This window comes from Pseudorca crassidens, chromosome 4 (assembly GCF_039906515.1).
Source record: "Pseudorca crassidens isolate mPseCra1 chromosome 4, mPseCra1.hap1, whole genome shotgun sequence".
NCBI lineage: Eukaryota > Metazoa > Chordata > Mammalia > Artiodactyla > Delphinidae > Pseudorca > Pseudorca crassidens.
The window spans coordinates 120,469,921-120,486,780 of NC_090299.1; the positions used below are offsets into that span (position 1 = coordinate 120,469,921).

At 33.6% G+C, this 16,860-nt stretch overlaps 1 protein-coding gene across 7 annotated transcripts in view; it reads left to right on the forward strand.

Moving 5' to 3' along the window:
- Positions 1-16,860, forward strand: part of TLL1 (tolloid like 1) — a 267,057-nt gene that overhangs the window by 128,884 nt on the left and 121,313 nt on the right. For all 7 annotated transcript variants that reach the window (XM_067736574.1, XM_067736575.1, XM_067736576.1 and 4 more), the window contains 3 exons: positions 3,051-3,229; positions 7,905-8,010; positions 15,774-15,898. In XM_067736574.1, the coding sequence (XP_067592675.1) occupies positions 3,051-3,229; positions 7,905-8,010; positions 15,774-15,898 (410 nt within the window). The remainder of the gene's footprint in view (positions 1-3,050; positions 3,230-7,904; positions 8,011-15,773; positions 15,899-16,860) is intronic.

The window sequence follows — 16,860 nt, forward strand, 5'->3', positions numbered from 1 at the left end:
ATTCTAGGACAAAAAGGAAAGTAGTGTAAGTGGGATGGAAGGACATTTGCACAGAACTTGAAAGAGGAGGAAACGAGCCATATGTATATCTCGGAAACAGAGTTTCTGACAGAGAAAATAGACAGTAAAAAGACTCTGAGGCAAGAGTATTTCTGCATGCTCAGGGCACAACAAGGAAACTTCATGGCTCGAGTGGAGTGACAGGGATGATAATAAGAGACAATATCTATATGATAAGATATTTGTGTGTGAAGATTGTGTAAGATCTTATAATTTTTTTTAATAAGTGATTTGATTTTCCTCTGAGCAAAATAGCGAGACTGTGTCAGTCAGCTTAGGCAATTTATGACGTGGTAACAAACAACTCCCAAATCCCAGGAGCTAGAGCAACAAACACTTACTCCTTACTCTTACTATATATCCGCCACTGGTCAGCTGTAGCTCACTCCAGAGTCGTCACTATGGTGTCCAGTCTGATGGAGAAGCCTCTTTTTGGAACCTTGCAGTTGTAGCAGAAAGAATAGAAACAATATGGTCAACCATATTTGCTCTTAAAGATTCTCTCCAGAAATGACACAGTTTTTGCTCACATGATATTGTCCAGAGCAAGTCACACGACTAAACCCAGCAACAGTAGGGTAGGGATGTATAATTATCTCCTAGAGAGGGGTAATGAATACTTTTGAATATTGACACAATATTGTCATTGGAGAATATTGAGTAAAGAAGTGGAGTAATCTAAGTTTACATTTAAAACATATCTTTATGCTGAGAAAAGACTGCTGTGGGGAGGGCATAAAGCTTACAGGCAACTTTCTTTGTGCGTATAGGTTTTGCTCCACCAATCCGAGGCCAAAGTAGGGAATAGTGGGTTTTGGATTACCTTCTTACTCTCTATGGCTTAGTGAGGCTTCTCTAAAATTGGTAAAATATTTTCTTGAGAGGACAGGTAGGGCTTATAATGGCCAAGCTTTAAAAGCAGCACTCAAATTTGAAACAGAAAATCAAAAGCCATGTACAAGAAAATGGCCTCAAACCTGGATGGAATTAGAAAGAAACTCAGACATGTTAAAACCATGTTTTTATAAACTGTGCATATTAAAAATAAACTGTGCATATTAACCTGTCATTCCATACATAATTGTATGTGCATATATTTAGCTATTTAGTCATTTGAGCATCTAGAATTCTTCCATTCCTGGACCTGTAGTATTTCAGAAATCAAACCACCACATTTTTCTTCACAGGACCATTGTAAAAGCCAGTGTGAAATGTATTTTTGCTTTCCATTATGAAACCCTATCTTATTTATTGGAAATTGTTATAGGTAAAATTATGCTAATAAAAGGTGTTTTAGATTAAAAGAATCAACCACATTGCTTGACTATCTCCTGGATTTTGATTTGCAAAGTAGTTTTTTCTCTGAATATAACCAGCAAAAATGATTCAGTGTGGGTAATTTAGTTGCTGTATAATCCTCAGATATTTCACTTTCATCACTATTGCTTTATGGTAGCAAATATTTCAGTTTAAATCTCTCCAAAATTTGCAAATTTTGAGTTTTGCTACACCTAATACTTTACTATTTCAGTATGTAATAAATAACTATGTATGTATAAATTTAAAAGTCATGGTAAAAAAAAACTACCTGAGATCAAAAATACAATTCCCTGATTTTTTTCCCTACCAGTTACCTCACTTTTCTTTCTTTTACTGATTTATTAAACTTAATTAACTCTTATAATAGATTCATAAATAATAAGCTGAATTACTTTTTCTAACTGGCATTTAAAGCCTACAGAAATAATTGGAATGAAAAATGTGCTTACTCTGAAAAGTGAAATTAGTGAAATGCATTTTAAAATTTTGGGAAATTAATTTTGGGCAATTTCCTCTTTTAACTTAATAAATTAGAAAAGATGTTCAGTGTCCGGCACATTATGATTCCCATCTATTCAAGACCAGTTATTTACTGCCCTCTGTTGCTGTCTAGAGGGGTGGCCCTTAGATAAGCTATTTTAATGTAAACCCTAAATTTTGAAGTTTTAAGTGTAATTTTATTTATAACTATGATTGTAGTTACCATATTATTATACCATTTAAAGCTTATTTTAAAGTGTGTCCGTATGTGTCAACCCTTGCATGTGTGTGCACACTCTCTCATGCACACTGACACACATGCATGTATGCCCACACACACAAAATGAATAAATGGAATATCTATATTTTGGGTAGAAAAGCATCACTGAATATGTATAAATATCAATAAATTGAAGAAAATTTGCAGGAAGATGCTTTGCGTCCTTCACATTCTGAAAGTCCAAGAGATTCTTTCAGAAGGTGAAATGGACTATCACACTAAACATTTGCCTGACCATTTGACACAGTCTCATAATTCTACCAGTTGTTGATTTTCCTTCACCAGTCAACCATTAACCCTAGATGATTCACCTTTTGAAACTAATTTTCCTTGATTGACTTCTCTTAAAAGTTCTCTTCTTTAAAAAAATTCTCCCATGAAGAGGAAAAGTAATTCCTTTTTCAATTAACCAACATTTTTCACAAACTTAATTGTTTTTCTCAAAGAGGAAAAATAAACTTTGTTTTTATTTTTAATACTGAAATAATGGATTATTGTTAGATAACCATATTGACAAAGTGGTTACCTAAATGGGTTTTGAGGATAAAAAATTGTATTAGAAATACATGTGAGTTGACGTCTTGAGTTTAACTATATGTATAATAGCCATTAATCATCATCATAAGTATTTTATTTTCTGATTTATCTTCTGAATACTCCTAAAAATTATTTAAGGCACATCTTCTAATATATGAATTAGTACAAAGGCACTTCAATAGATTATTTGGGGACTTGTACATAAATCTACCAGGATTACTAGAAATTTTTATTAATGAAGTATGTATTAATGAAAAACTGTTCTGCCTCTGAATGTGTTGGACTTTACAGTTCATTATAAAAGTTTCACCCTACTGTAATTCACTCAGAATCTCCCTGTCCACCACCATCTGCACTTTCTACTTTATTCCAGATGCTGCTCCTATGTAGGTCGGCGTGGAAATGGACCTCAGGCTATCTCTATTGGCAAGAACTGTGATAAATTTGGAATTGTTGTTCATGAATTGGGCCATGTGATAGGCTTTTGGCATGAACACACACGACCAGATCGAGATAATCATGTAACTATCATAAGAGAAAACATCCAGCCAGGTGAGAGGCTTCAGAATGTGTTGGGTTTAAGGTTGACTAAATATCTTTTAAATGTATTGTACTATTTAACTTCTTAAAAAATGTGAACTGATTTTGTTGATATTGTAGATCAACATTTTGCTTGATTTAAAAATAGCTGCTATGTTGTTAATTTTTTCCTGCAGATCAAATGATCTTATGCATTTTTTAGGCTTGCTTTTTTTCTTAAGATTTAGCTATTTTATATCCAAACTTCGGTGCTTTCCAAGAATGGGTGTAGGCTATTAAAACATAAATTAATATTAATAAATTTTTAAAAAGTATTTTCTGTACTTAATTCTATAATTTACGTTGTTGGCTTTTAAAAAGGGTCCAGGGTTTGCCACAAAATGTGCTGCTGCCATACAAATCTATATTATATCAGGGACAATTTCTGGAGAAAATTCCAGGGAGGTGAGTCATTTCCAGGATAGTCCAAATATTTTCTTGAGATTTCCCCTGAACTACACTAAAGACAAATTCTTAAGAATGTTTTCAATAGTTTCAGTAGTTCAATAGTTAATATATAATTAAAATTTAATTTTCTCCAACAGTTGATGTGTGATAATCACCTCATTTAGTTTTTCATTTGTTTTACCTTTCATAATTCATAAAGATAAGTACATTTCAATTGCCAGAAGAAAAATCCTGTTGTTTAGAATTGTCTTAGAAAGTTGTGTGTATTTCAAGCAGAAGCAAAGCAGAAATGTGTCCTTATTTCCTTACTCATGGCCAGTTTTAAGTTACAAACATTTAATTCCTTAGAATTTCCTGTGATTTACAGCATTGCTCTATTTATTTGTTCATAGCATATTTGCTGCCAGTTATTTATCGAGGCACTATTAGATGTTGGAGATACTTCATGAAAATTACAGAGTTTAGTGTATGTATATCCATGTATACAAACGATTGCAAGCGAGCGAGAATAGTGTTATATTGAGAACACAATCCAGTTCAAGCAAGGTGTGACAAAATGTGCCTTGCGAGTCAAGGGAGACGTCACAAAGGAACTGAAATTTAGAAGTAAAGGGGTTCTAAGTGCCCAGAAGAGTGATGGAATTTCTAACTGGAAAAAAATAAAAGCATCATGATCAAAGCTACAATTACAGATAATTGAATCATTTTTATTTTCCCAAATGGCTGCATGGTAAGTTACATGAGAGACTAGTTGGTAATTACCAAGGGAGATTAGATCATAGGGATTTTCTATCTGAAGCTAAGAAATTTAGATTTTATCCTCTAGCTACTGGAGAATAATCAAGGGATTGAAAGCAGAGCAAGTTCAGATTTAAAAAAAGAATTATTTCAGCTGTAGGGACTATTAACTGAGTATGGGGATATGGGGGTGGAGAGGATGAACGTGACATCAGGGAAACCTATTAGAAACTTAAATAAATTGTTTATAAGAGATGACTAAGTCCTCAGTTAGGGTGGTGTAGGCCAAGAAGAAGGAGAGGAATAATCTTTCAAAAATATTTTAAGAGAGACATCATGTGAAAGCAAATCTTCAAGATTTTATTTTTAGGCAACAGGGTGAATGGTGGCACCATCAAATGAACTAAGAAATATGGATAAAGCAACATATTTTTAAGAGGAAGAAAGACAAATAATTTCATTTAGCATATCCTTGAGTTTGAGAAGCCTTTAGATGGTCCAAGTGGAGATATTTAGTAGACAAAGGAAAGGTGAGTCTAGACTTTAAGATATCTAGAGATAGAAATTTGTTAGTGGATTTCACTGTCTAGGAAAATATTGGAGGAAGAAGAAAGTAAGATTGTGGGTAGAATATGGGGAACACCAATATTTAAGCAACATTTTGTAGAATATCTCTCAAAAGATTAAGAAAGTTTGGTCTAAGAAGTAGGAGAAAAATCAATGAATGTGATGTTACAGGGAAGAGATCACTTCAAGGATAAATAAGTAATCTGTAGTGTTGAAAGAGAAGTAAATGACATCTATACTCCCAATATAGAAGACTCTAATGCCTGACCAGCTATCAAGATTCATCTTATACTTTATATCATTGGGAGACAAAGAGAAAATATTTCTGAAAATTACTCCAACTACCAACTAAATGAAAAGTTTTCTATCAACCACAGTTACTAAGTTTCCTCTATTATGTGGACAAAATAACTTATAAAGGAAGTAACTTCCAAGAATGATTCTTGCTCTTAAAAATAGGACTCTGGTTCAACATAAATTTATGTAGCTAAAACAAGCAGAAATGTATAAATAGTATGTAAATGTATAATACTTAACACAGTGCTAAACAATTTATGGCTTTTCATATTTTTGAGTCAATATGACTCATAATGTTGACTCATATTTTGAGTCAACATTCAATCTAATAGAAAACAACAATTTATTGCATGAGATGTCCTGAGTATTTGGAACTCCATGCACATTTTGTCATACCTTGTTTGGATTCAACGATATTCTCAACATATGATTATTCTCACTTTTCTCACTCACTTGCAGTCATTTGTATGTATGGACAGTTGGCCCTCCATATTCATAGGGTTTTGTATCCGTGGATTCAACCAACCTCTGAATCGAAATTTCTTATTCATTATACTAAACCATTTTATATAAGGGACTTAAACATCCACAGATTTTGGTATCCAAGGGCTTGCTGGAACCAGTCCCCTGCAGATACTGAAGGCTGACCATACTATAGCAAGGTAATTCTAGTATGAAAAATTCATATTGGAGAATAATCTTCAGCAAATTTGTGACTTACTTTGGCTCAGAAATTTTAGATCAAGTGTTATTCTAAGGCAACATCTAATAAGTGTGGACTTCAGCTGCGTTTATATGCAAAATTAGTGACTATGATAGGAGCCAATTTGGTACAAAGATTGGATTACTTTAATCCACTTTAGAACATGCCTTCAAGAAGGAGGTTGTCATTTTTTAAAAAATTGTTTAGGGTGAGTTCCACTGGTGCTCTGTATCTCTGATCCTCTTCTCTTCTGTTATGAAATGTCTGCTTTTCTTTATTTGGACCAAGTATGGCTGTGTTCTTTTTAACTAGCACAAAACACTATGTCACGTACATGGTAACTGCTCAGTTATATACATCAAAATGTATTACTGAAGTTGCTTCATGTTCCACTTTCAGAAATTTTTATGAAACATTTTGCTTTAATTAGAGAGTATACTCACATATTGTGCTTGAAATTTGAAATCTCCAGTGGATTATAGATTAATATTAAAAAATCAGCCCCACAGCTTTATAAAAATCTCACCTTAGAATTGGTTGTACTAAAATATACTTACCATGTTTAATGAAGAAGAGAGTTTTTAGCAGTTACTTCTATCAAAGGTTGAAGATAATGCAGGGTATTTCCCGAGAATAGTTGTAATACAGACAGATAAACCAGAGATTTGTGGAACGTGTATTTTACTATATGGTGTGCTTAGTTCATTGAAAACTATTCATTGTGTGAATTCATTGTAAGGTGGATTGAAACACTTTACTCTGGGACTTGGGTTCTGTAACTTCACGCTGATTGTTTTATCTTTAATGCTCAAGTGAGTATATCAGACTTCCTTATCACATGTAGGAAAGATATTATACTCTGTGGCATCACTCAGTTTTTTTATTGCTTTTTGGGAAATTTTTAATGTAATATTTTTATATTCAGTAGTAATACAGCAGTTGGAATAAAATTAAAATAGTTACATAAGTGTTGTACAATAATAGTTCTTTTTTAAACTCCAGCCTTGAATTTGGAAGCCTAATAACTCAACTTTACACTTTGATGTTTCAAAATGAGCTATAAAAGCAGCCATCTTTGGCTGCTGAAATTGTGAAAAATGAATCACTGAAACCTAAACTCTGGGGAAATACTCTGCCTCTGGAACCATTGATGTAGATCTACACATTTAACACTATGTTATTTTCAAATTTCAAGAAATAATATTACAATACAGATACAAACAGGCAGTTGAGAAATCTATTAACATGAAGATGTCCAGAAGTTAAAAAAGCAGTCGTGAAAAGTAAAAAATGAAAAAGTATGTTCTGAAACATATTCTCTTGACCAAAAAAGCCCTCCAAATAGAGCCTCATTTTCATCAAAGAGAATCTTGTTTCAGTTGCTGTGGTTTTATCTTTAGTGACAAAGTCACATAGCAAACGCCTGCAATGTTCTGTGTACATACAAATACAGTTTTTATATTTTTTCCAGTGTTTCATAGAATCTAACACAAATAGGAAGTTGCTTTTTTTTTTGGTCTTGGCAAATATAGTCATAAGAGAGAGGTGGGAGACTTATTAAGTAAAAATGTAACTTTTTATAATCACAATATTGTTAAAAAAAAACTCAGTAGTTTTAAAGAAACAAATATTTAGAGACGGTAAAAGAGTATACAAAGAAAACAAATCCAAAGAATGCTTTTGGTAATCTACCTTTTTGCCAAAATTAACTTATTAATTAAATTCAATATTACTCTTTCAGGATGATATTCAAGTGCAAGCATTGGCACTGGATGTACCCTTTTGCGAGTACCTGAGTGTTAGTGTGTAAATACAACGTCGTGAAGATCAGCGATCGGCATTTGGTAGAGAGCAGATAGAGGCAGGAAGGGCTCTTCTGTTCTCTTTTCTGTCTGTTAAGAGGCTTCTGAAGTGCTTTCTGTGCCTAATTCTTAGGTCAAGAGTACAATTTTCTGAAGATGGAGCCTGGAGAAGTGAACTCGCTTGGAGAAAGATATGATTTTGACAGTATCATGCACTATGCCAGGAACACCTTCTCAAGGTTGGAGTCTCAGGTTATACCTTTTGACTTTTAATTCCTTTCCTCTGTGTGGCTCCTCACAAAACTAGGCTTAACATTAGAACTAGAACCACTTTCAAATACCGCTGTCATAAATTACAAAATATACTTGATTGGTGTTTATAACCAACAACAGGCATTTGAGATTTTAAAAACACATTTTCACATTTCCTATCAAATAAATAGATTCTAAGTAAAAATTAAAATTTTTCGAATTATTTAATATTCTTAAATCTTAAAAAAGTTCAATTAAAATGATTACCAAACCAATCTGCGTGTTAAATTGACAAAGCACTATTAATGAAAATTAGGCATTTCAAGTCAAATAGCAAGCTCAGTTGTTGAGTTGGAATGTTATACTCTCATGTGACTTGTGTTTTTATTGTGTACTTTCTGTTGCTCAAGTACTAATTTCACTTGAAATATGCTATAGTAAAATAATTCTCAGAGAACATTTTAGGAAGATATTTTACTTCGTATACTTTCCAGTTATTAACCTTAAAATTATTTCATTAGTGACTGAATGCTAATTTTTAAGAGTGTAATAAATTTGGGTTTTGATCTATTTCACTCTAAACAAGATGTCATCAAGGCAATGGTTTCCAGGTAAGGAATCTGAAACTGTTAAAACCGCTGAAGTCATATCTTTTTCCCATTTTATACCCATTTTACAGTCATGTCCATTCCACTCATTCTTTTCTGATCACCATGCCCATTTCACAATTCATTAATGTCTATGTTTAAAGGAAGGGTCAGGAAGAAGACAGTAAATTCAAGTTAATTCCCTGTTTTTAAAAAAAATGTGTGGTAATAAGTAGAGAAGGGTGTAAACAAATTCTTAACACTTGGATAAATATTTAAATTATGCTTCTTTACAACCAAACTTTATTATTAACATAATTGAGTGTTAACTGTATTTTAAAAATCATTTTATTCTGAAGTATATAATCGTTCAAATATAATGACTACCCAAATATTTATTGTTTTTTGAATTGAATTGAAGTTTTAGCAGAAATACATCCATAAACTTGGCCTGAAATTAATCTTAAAGAATTGTAAAGCTTTGTTTTCATGCTTGGAATTGAGTTTTATTTAGAAACATGTGAAAAATGAGGATTGGGGTACCAGTTTAGCCAAAGTGCTTCTCTTATACTGTTGAGTTATATTAGTTAGAAATAAACTGAGTTTAGATTCTTTGGAATAGAGCAGGTACTGGAGAATGGAAAAGGTAATTTATTATTTCTGTCCCTGGTAGACAATGAACCTATACCAAAGTTTGAAACATACATTTTCCCTTATTCTGTACTCCTTTCATGTCTTTAAATTGTTGCTTTTCCATAAACCACGAGGTTCTTGCAATTTATCACCCACTACACCTAACTTTGGAGTTGCATGACAACTAGCCTTGAAATATTATTTTCTCTTATTGTTTCAAAATTTACCTATTCACTTTTCCCAAATAAACTTATATTCCTATAGTGAAAGTAACTGTATCTACCTGTTAGAAGAATTGATCCAATTCACATTATTTTTTTTTCTGAATTTCATGAGAGGAAACATTTCACACAGCTCTCAGCCACCACCTCCAAAGTATTTGATTTTTTTTATTATTGGTGGTAAAGAAACCTCAATATCAAATTTACTGTATTATCTAATTTTAAGTGTACAGTTTAGTAGTATTAAGTACATTCACATTGTTGTGAAACAGATGTCCGGAAACTTTTCATCTTGAAAAACTGAAACCCTATACCCATTAAACAAAAACTCTCCTCTCTCCCCCCACCCCACTGCCAGCCTCTGGACCACCTTTCCACTTTCTGTGTCTATGAATTTGGCTACTTTAGATACCAAGTAGAATCACACAGTATTTGTCTTTTTGTGACTGGTTTATTTCACCTAGCATAACATTCTTTAGGTTCATCTATGTTGTAGCATGTAACAGAATTTCCTTCCTTTTTAAGGCTGAATAATAGTCCATTGGATGCATATACCACATTTTGTTTATTCATTCATTTGTTGATGGACATCTGAGTTGCTTTCTCCTCTTGGCTACTGTGAATAGTGCTGCCATGAACATGGGTATGCAAATATCTCTTCCAGATCCTGTTTTCCATTCTTTTGGATATATACACAGAAGTAAGTGGGATTGCTGAACTATATGTTTAATTTTTTGAAGAACCTCCATAATTCTTTTCTTAGATGCTGCACTATTTCACAATCCCATCAACAGTGCATAAGTGTTCCAATTTCTCCATATCCTCACAACATGTGTTCTTTTCTGTTTTGTTTTTTTAATTTTTTGATAGTAGACATCCTAATGGGTATGATGTGATGTCTCATTATGGTTTTGATTTGCATTTCTCTGATAATTAGTGATGTTGAGCATATTTTTATATGCTTGGTCATCAATGTCACCAATTACTAGAGAAATGCAAATCAAAACTACAATGAGGTATCACCTCACACCGGTCAGAATGGCCATCGTCAAAAAATCTACAAACAGGGCTTCCCTGGTGGCTCAGTAGTTAAGGATCCGCCTACCAATGCAGGAGACATGGATTCGAGCCCTGGTCCGGGAAGATCCCACATGCCACAGAGCAGCCAAGCCCGTGCACCACAACTACTGAGGCTGCACTCTAGAGCCCATGAACCACAACTACTGAGCCCGTGTGCCACAACTACTGAAACCCACACACCTACAGCCCATGCTCCCAACAAGAGAAGCCACCACAATGAGAAGCCTGTGCACCACAATGAAGAGTAGCCCCCACTCGCAGCAACCAGAGAAAAGCCCACATGCAGCAACGAACACCCAATGCAGCCAGACATAAAATAAATAAAATAAAACAAATAAATTTATTTATTTTTTAAATCTACAAACAATAAATGCTGGAGAGCGTGTGGAGAAATTGGAACCCTCTTGCACTGTTGCTGGGAATGAAAATTGATACAACCACTATGGAGAACAGTATGAGGTTCCTTAAAAAACTAAAAGTAGAACTACCATATGACCCAGCAATCCCACTACTGGGCATATACTCAGAGAAAATCATAATTCAAAAAGGCACATGCACCCCAGTGTTCATTGCAGCACTATTTACAGTAGACAGGACATGGAAGTAACCTAAATGTCCATCAACAGAGGAATGGATAAAGAAGATGTGATACATATATACAGTGAAATATTACTCAACCATAAAAAGGAAAGAAATTGGGTCATATGTAGAGATGTTGATGGACCTAGAGACTGTCATACAGAGTGAGGTAAGTCAGAAAGAGAAAAACAAATATTGTATATTAACGCATATACATGGAATCTTAAAAAAATGGTGTAGATGATCTTATTTGCGAAGCAGAAATAGATACACAGACGTAGAGAACAAACATATAGATACCAAGGGAGAAGGAGGAGGGTATGATGAATTGGAAGATGAGGATTGACATATATACACTATTGATACTATGTATAAAGTAGATAACAAATGAGAACCTACTGTGTAGCACAGGGAACTCTACTCAGTGCTCTGCGGTGACCTAAATGGGAAGGAAATCCAAAAAAGAGGGGATGTATGTATATGTATAGTTGATTCACTTTACTGTACAGTAGAAACTAACACAACATTGTAAAGCAACTATACTCCAATAAATATTAGAAAAAAATGAAAAAATCTCCATTCAAATCTTCTGCATATTTTTAAATCATATTACTCCATTTTTCTATTGTTGAACTGTAGAATTTCTTTGTATATTCTGGTCTCTTATCAGATATATATATCTTACAAATATTTTCTTTCCTTTTCACTTGATTGTTTCCTTTGCTGTGCACAAGATTTTTAATTAAAAGCCTAGTCCCACTTACCTGTTTTTGCTTTTGTTGCCTATGCTTTTGGTGTCATATCCAAGAAATCATTGCCATATTCAATGTCATGAAGCTTTTCCCCTATGTTTTCTCCTAAGAGTTTTATAATTTGGGATCTTATGTTCAGGTCTTTAATCTCCTTTGAGTTATTTTTATATATGGCTTTGATAAGGGTCTAACTTTGTTCTTTTGCACACGGATATCCAGTTTTCCCAACATCATTTGTTGTAAAGATTATATTTTCCCCATTGAGTCAATACCTTTAACACCATTGTTAAAGGTCATTATATACACTAGGGTGTATTTTATTCCTGTTCAATTCCATTGTTCTATAGGTCTGTCTTTATGCCAATATCACACTGTTTTAGTTACTTAAGGTTTGTAATATGTTTTGAAATCTGAAAGCATGAGTCCTTCACCTTTGTTCTTTTTTTTCAAAATATGTTTGGCTATTCAAGGTCCTAAGAGAGTACATATGAATTTTAGAACTGTTATTTTTTTCTATTTCCACAATAAATGCCATTTTGGTTTTGATAGGGATTATGTTGATTGTTTTGAGTAATGTGAACATCTTAACAAATAAAGTCATCTGATCCATAAATATAGAATGTTTTTCCATTTGTTTGTGTCTTCTTTAATTTCTTTCAGTGATGTTTTGTAATTTTCAGTGTGTAAGTCTTTTGCTTCCTTGGTTAAATTTATTCCCAAGTATTTTATTCTTTTTGATGCTATTTTAAATGGAATTGTTTTCTTAATTTCCTTTTCAGGTTGTTCACTGTTATTGTATAGAAATGCAAATGATTTTTGAGTGTTGATTTTGTATCCTGCAACTTTGCTGAATTCATTTATCAGTTCTGATAGTTTTTGGGTGGACTCACTAGGATTTTATACATATAAGATTGTGTTATCTGCAAACAGAGATCACTTTACTTCTTTCTTTTCAACATGTATACCTTTTGACTCTTTGTCTTGCCTAATTTCTCTGACTAGGACTTTCAATACTATGTGAATAAAAATGGTGAGAGCAAACATCCTTGCCATCTTCCCGATCTTAGATGAAAAGTTTTCAGTTTTTCATTGAGCGTGATGTTATCTGTAGGTTTTTCATATATGACCTTTTATGTTGAGATAGTTCCCTTCTATTACTAGTTTGTTGAGTGCTTTTATCATGAAAATGTGTTGAATTTTGTCAAATGCTTTTTCTGCATCAATTAGATGAACATGTGGCTTTTGCCCTTCATGTTGTTAATGTATTTGAAGTTTTATAGTTTCTTCTCTTCTGAACCCAGATAGTCTATAAAAGTTTTAGTTGTTTTCATCAGTATTTCCCATGAGCAGATATAGGTACTTACTGTGGGAAGAACAAGGCTGCATATAGGGGGCTTTATATGCATAGATAATTTGTAATGTACATGCTTGCAAACTGGAACTGCCCGTTTCTAATAAGAGAATTGTAAAATTTTATGAAGTTTTATGAAAAGCACAGTTAATTCACTCTTCTAATGTAGGTAAAACAAATGAAGATTAGTAAGTGACCCCATCTATGTTCTGTCTGAAAGAATGTTCAGGAAGAGCCTACATTGCTTAATGGCCTGGTTGTGGAAGGAGAGAATTGTTAACTTTCTGACCACGAAGAAAGATCAAAAGAATGGGTGACTGACACCCATACAAATGGAAGGCAGATTACCTCCGTAGATTAAATGAGCCAAAATTCATCATTCTATCCCCTGAGTTTGAATATATCTTCTACAAGATGTCCTTGACCTTTTAAAATTGAATCATTTTTTTTGAAAACTGGAAAAAACAAAATTTTTCAAAAACTATGGGGTTTTTTTTCCAAATAGGAATAGAAAATAATGAATACTCCATTAGTACTGAAGTACTGCAGAAGTTGTAACACTTCACTAATTTGGACTTACCTACTTAATGTATCTGTTGATTTGTGCAGCAAAGTTGAAGAATAACTTTTCTCGGTGCTACCCTATAGCTCAACATCCCCTTCAGTTGCACTGGCCTAGCTGGAGTTGTATTTTATTAAGTGTGTGCAAGCTCTCACTTTTGATGATTAGTTCCCCCTCCCTACCTTCATCTCAGGTAGTATACATATTGAGTTTTGTAGAGACTTAGATTTTGTTTTAAAAGATTTCCAGTATCTATTTGAGTTATCTGGGTTTTATCTAAAGATCACCACTCCTACCTAGAAGCTAGGGAGATAAGTCATAAGTTACTTATAGATCATGTCACACCTCTGTTTACCATCATCCACATATTAAGAGTTTTCCTCAGGTTAAAAGTTAAACTTTGACACTCAAACAAAGCATCCTCCCATCTCAGGGTTGCTGTATTTCTTAAAGTTCTTTCTGTCTGTGACTCTCTACTCCCAGTTAACCACATTTACCTTGCCTTCACTTCCTTGATGTTTGGCTAAAATGTCGACTTCCAAGTGAGCTTTTCTTTGATCACTCTTTTTAAAAGCTATCCCATCAGTGGATAATCAATATCCATCTTCTCTTCCTTATTTTTCTCCAAAGTATCTGTCACTATCTCAGTTAACAATCTTTGTTAAAGTCTTTCTCCCTCCATTAGAATGTGAGAATCTTAAGGGGAGGAATTTTTGTTTCTTTTATTTACTGCTATAAATCCAGGTCTATAGGTCTATAACAATGCTCAGTAAATTTTTTTTTTTTTTTTGGCCACGCCACACGGCATGCAGGATCTTAGTTCCCTGACCAAGGATCAAACCCCTACCCCCTGCAGTAGAAGCGTGGAGTCCTAACCACTAGACCACCAGGGAATTCCCAGTAAATATTTCTTAAAGGAAGAAAAAGTAGAGCTAAAATATTGTTCTTGTAACCTGCAGTTTAAATACAATTTTTCATTTAAAATTTTTGGAAAGAAGCTGTGATTCATCCCGGTTTCAAAGTTTGTTTGTTTTTTTAATAATTATATTTCTTAATTTAAAATACTTTTATAAAAAGTGTCTCTTTTTATACAATATTTCCTCACCATTTAGAATAGTCTCTCAATCCATTTAACTTTTAAGCTCAGTTACTTTCTTTAGAGCTACAAATGTTAATATTCCTTGCAAAATTAGACTGTATCTTTAGTTTACTATATTCACAATTTTTAGTCATGCACAGCAAGTTTGTATCACAACCTTGGGTGTGAAAAAGCTCAGTATCTGTAGCTTAGCATTATTAGTGCATTGCTTAGTTGTTTTTTTTTTTTTTTTGCTTATAAATTTTACCATGAAGTTTTTACACATATAGTGTATAGTATATGTGCGTGTTTGTATTTATGTGTGTGTGACAACATTATTTTGCTTTAAACTTACTAAAATTTGACACTCTTTGTTTTTCCTTGTTCTTGTAACATATACTGTGATAATTTGACTTCAAAAAATACTTAGGTTAAATTAGTAGTTTAATTTAAAAATATTAACATACTTGTTTTGTTTGACTTTTACAAGTTTAGTAATCTAAAAAATATTTATTATAAGCTGTTCTTAAGAAAATAGATCTCTATGAGGAAGAATTGTTTGACAAGTTGGTAATTTAAGTGTTTTTAGATCTTGAGCTACCAAAACAAGAACCATAGTGTACTTGATAGGGACTATATAGAATTTTAGATTTTAAAAAACAAATTATATACATTTTTAAGGAAAAAGTGAATGCCATCACTGACTTTATATTAGCCATACACATTTAACACACAATTTTCTTCTACTTTGATGAAAGTGTTTTGAAGGTCTGACACACTCTTTAAATCTTAACACTGATATATTTCTCCTTTGATTGGTTTGAGTTTGAAAAAAAAACATATTTGTAAGGAATATATGTGTTTTAATGTGGTGACTTATGTGTGACTTGCTTCTGACTTTTTTCAGGGGGATGTTTCTGGATACCATTCTCCCCTCACGTGATGATAATGGCATACGTCCAGCAATTGGTCAGCGAACCCGTTTAAGCAAAGGAGATATTGCACAGGCAAGAAAGCTGTACAGATGTCCAGGTATTGCACCACCCAAACTCAGAAGCATAATTGTGTCTGATAGTGCTCTTACAGATGAATAAGCCACAATTTTTTTTTTTTTTCGGTACACGTGCCTCTCACTGTTGTGGCCTCTCCCGTTGCGGAGCACAGGCTCTGGACGCGCAGGCTCAGCGGCCATGGCTCACGGGCCCAGACTCTGCGGCACGTGGGATCTTCCCAGACCGGGGCACGAACCCACGTCCTCTGCATCGGCAGGCGGACTCTCAACCACTGCGCCACCAGGGAATCCCACTAATAAAGTTTTAACTGGCTGCTATTCTGATAATTTGTGCAGACATTCAGAGATAAGATGGGTATATTAATCATTGAAGTTTTGCATAGGCTTTGCTTAAATTTTATTTATATATATATATTTAATTATTGGGAAGTTATATTAACTAAGTTTACTGTGATTATTGGTCCCAGTCCAGGAAACTTTCTTTGTAGAGTACAAGAGAGGGCTAGCTGATTCATTAACAAGTGTAATATTTGCTCATTAACATATAGAAATGTCTTCATGGGGCAGAGAATGGTCTTGTCTTCCCTTTATCCCGGTAATCAGCAATCTGCTTGTGAAAGAGATCCTCTCTGGGGTGTGTGAGTGGTGGTGCATCTTCTTCTCTTCATAAATGATTCATTTGTTCTCTTGTTCTCTCTCTTTTGGGGGGGCCTTCTTTTTCTTGTGACTCTCATTTTCTAAATGTATTCTTCTCTACTTGGATCTAATTTTAGGATTATTTTCTTTTTTAATTTCTAAACTCCTGAAGCTGAACTCTTCTTCTAATACAGTCTCTTGTCTTTATTTGCATTTTCTCTTGATATAGTTTTTCTGTGGTCCCATGAACTTTTGGCTTATAACTACTTCATACTTATGTCAACTGTCAAACATAATATTCTCTCAGTAAATCTTCTTTAATTAAATGTCAAGTAACATAATAAAA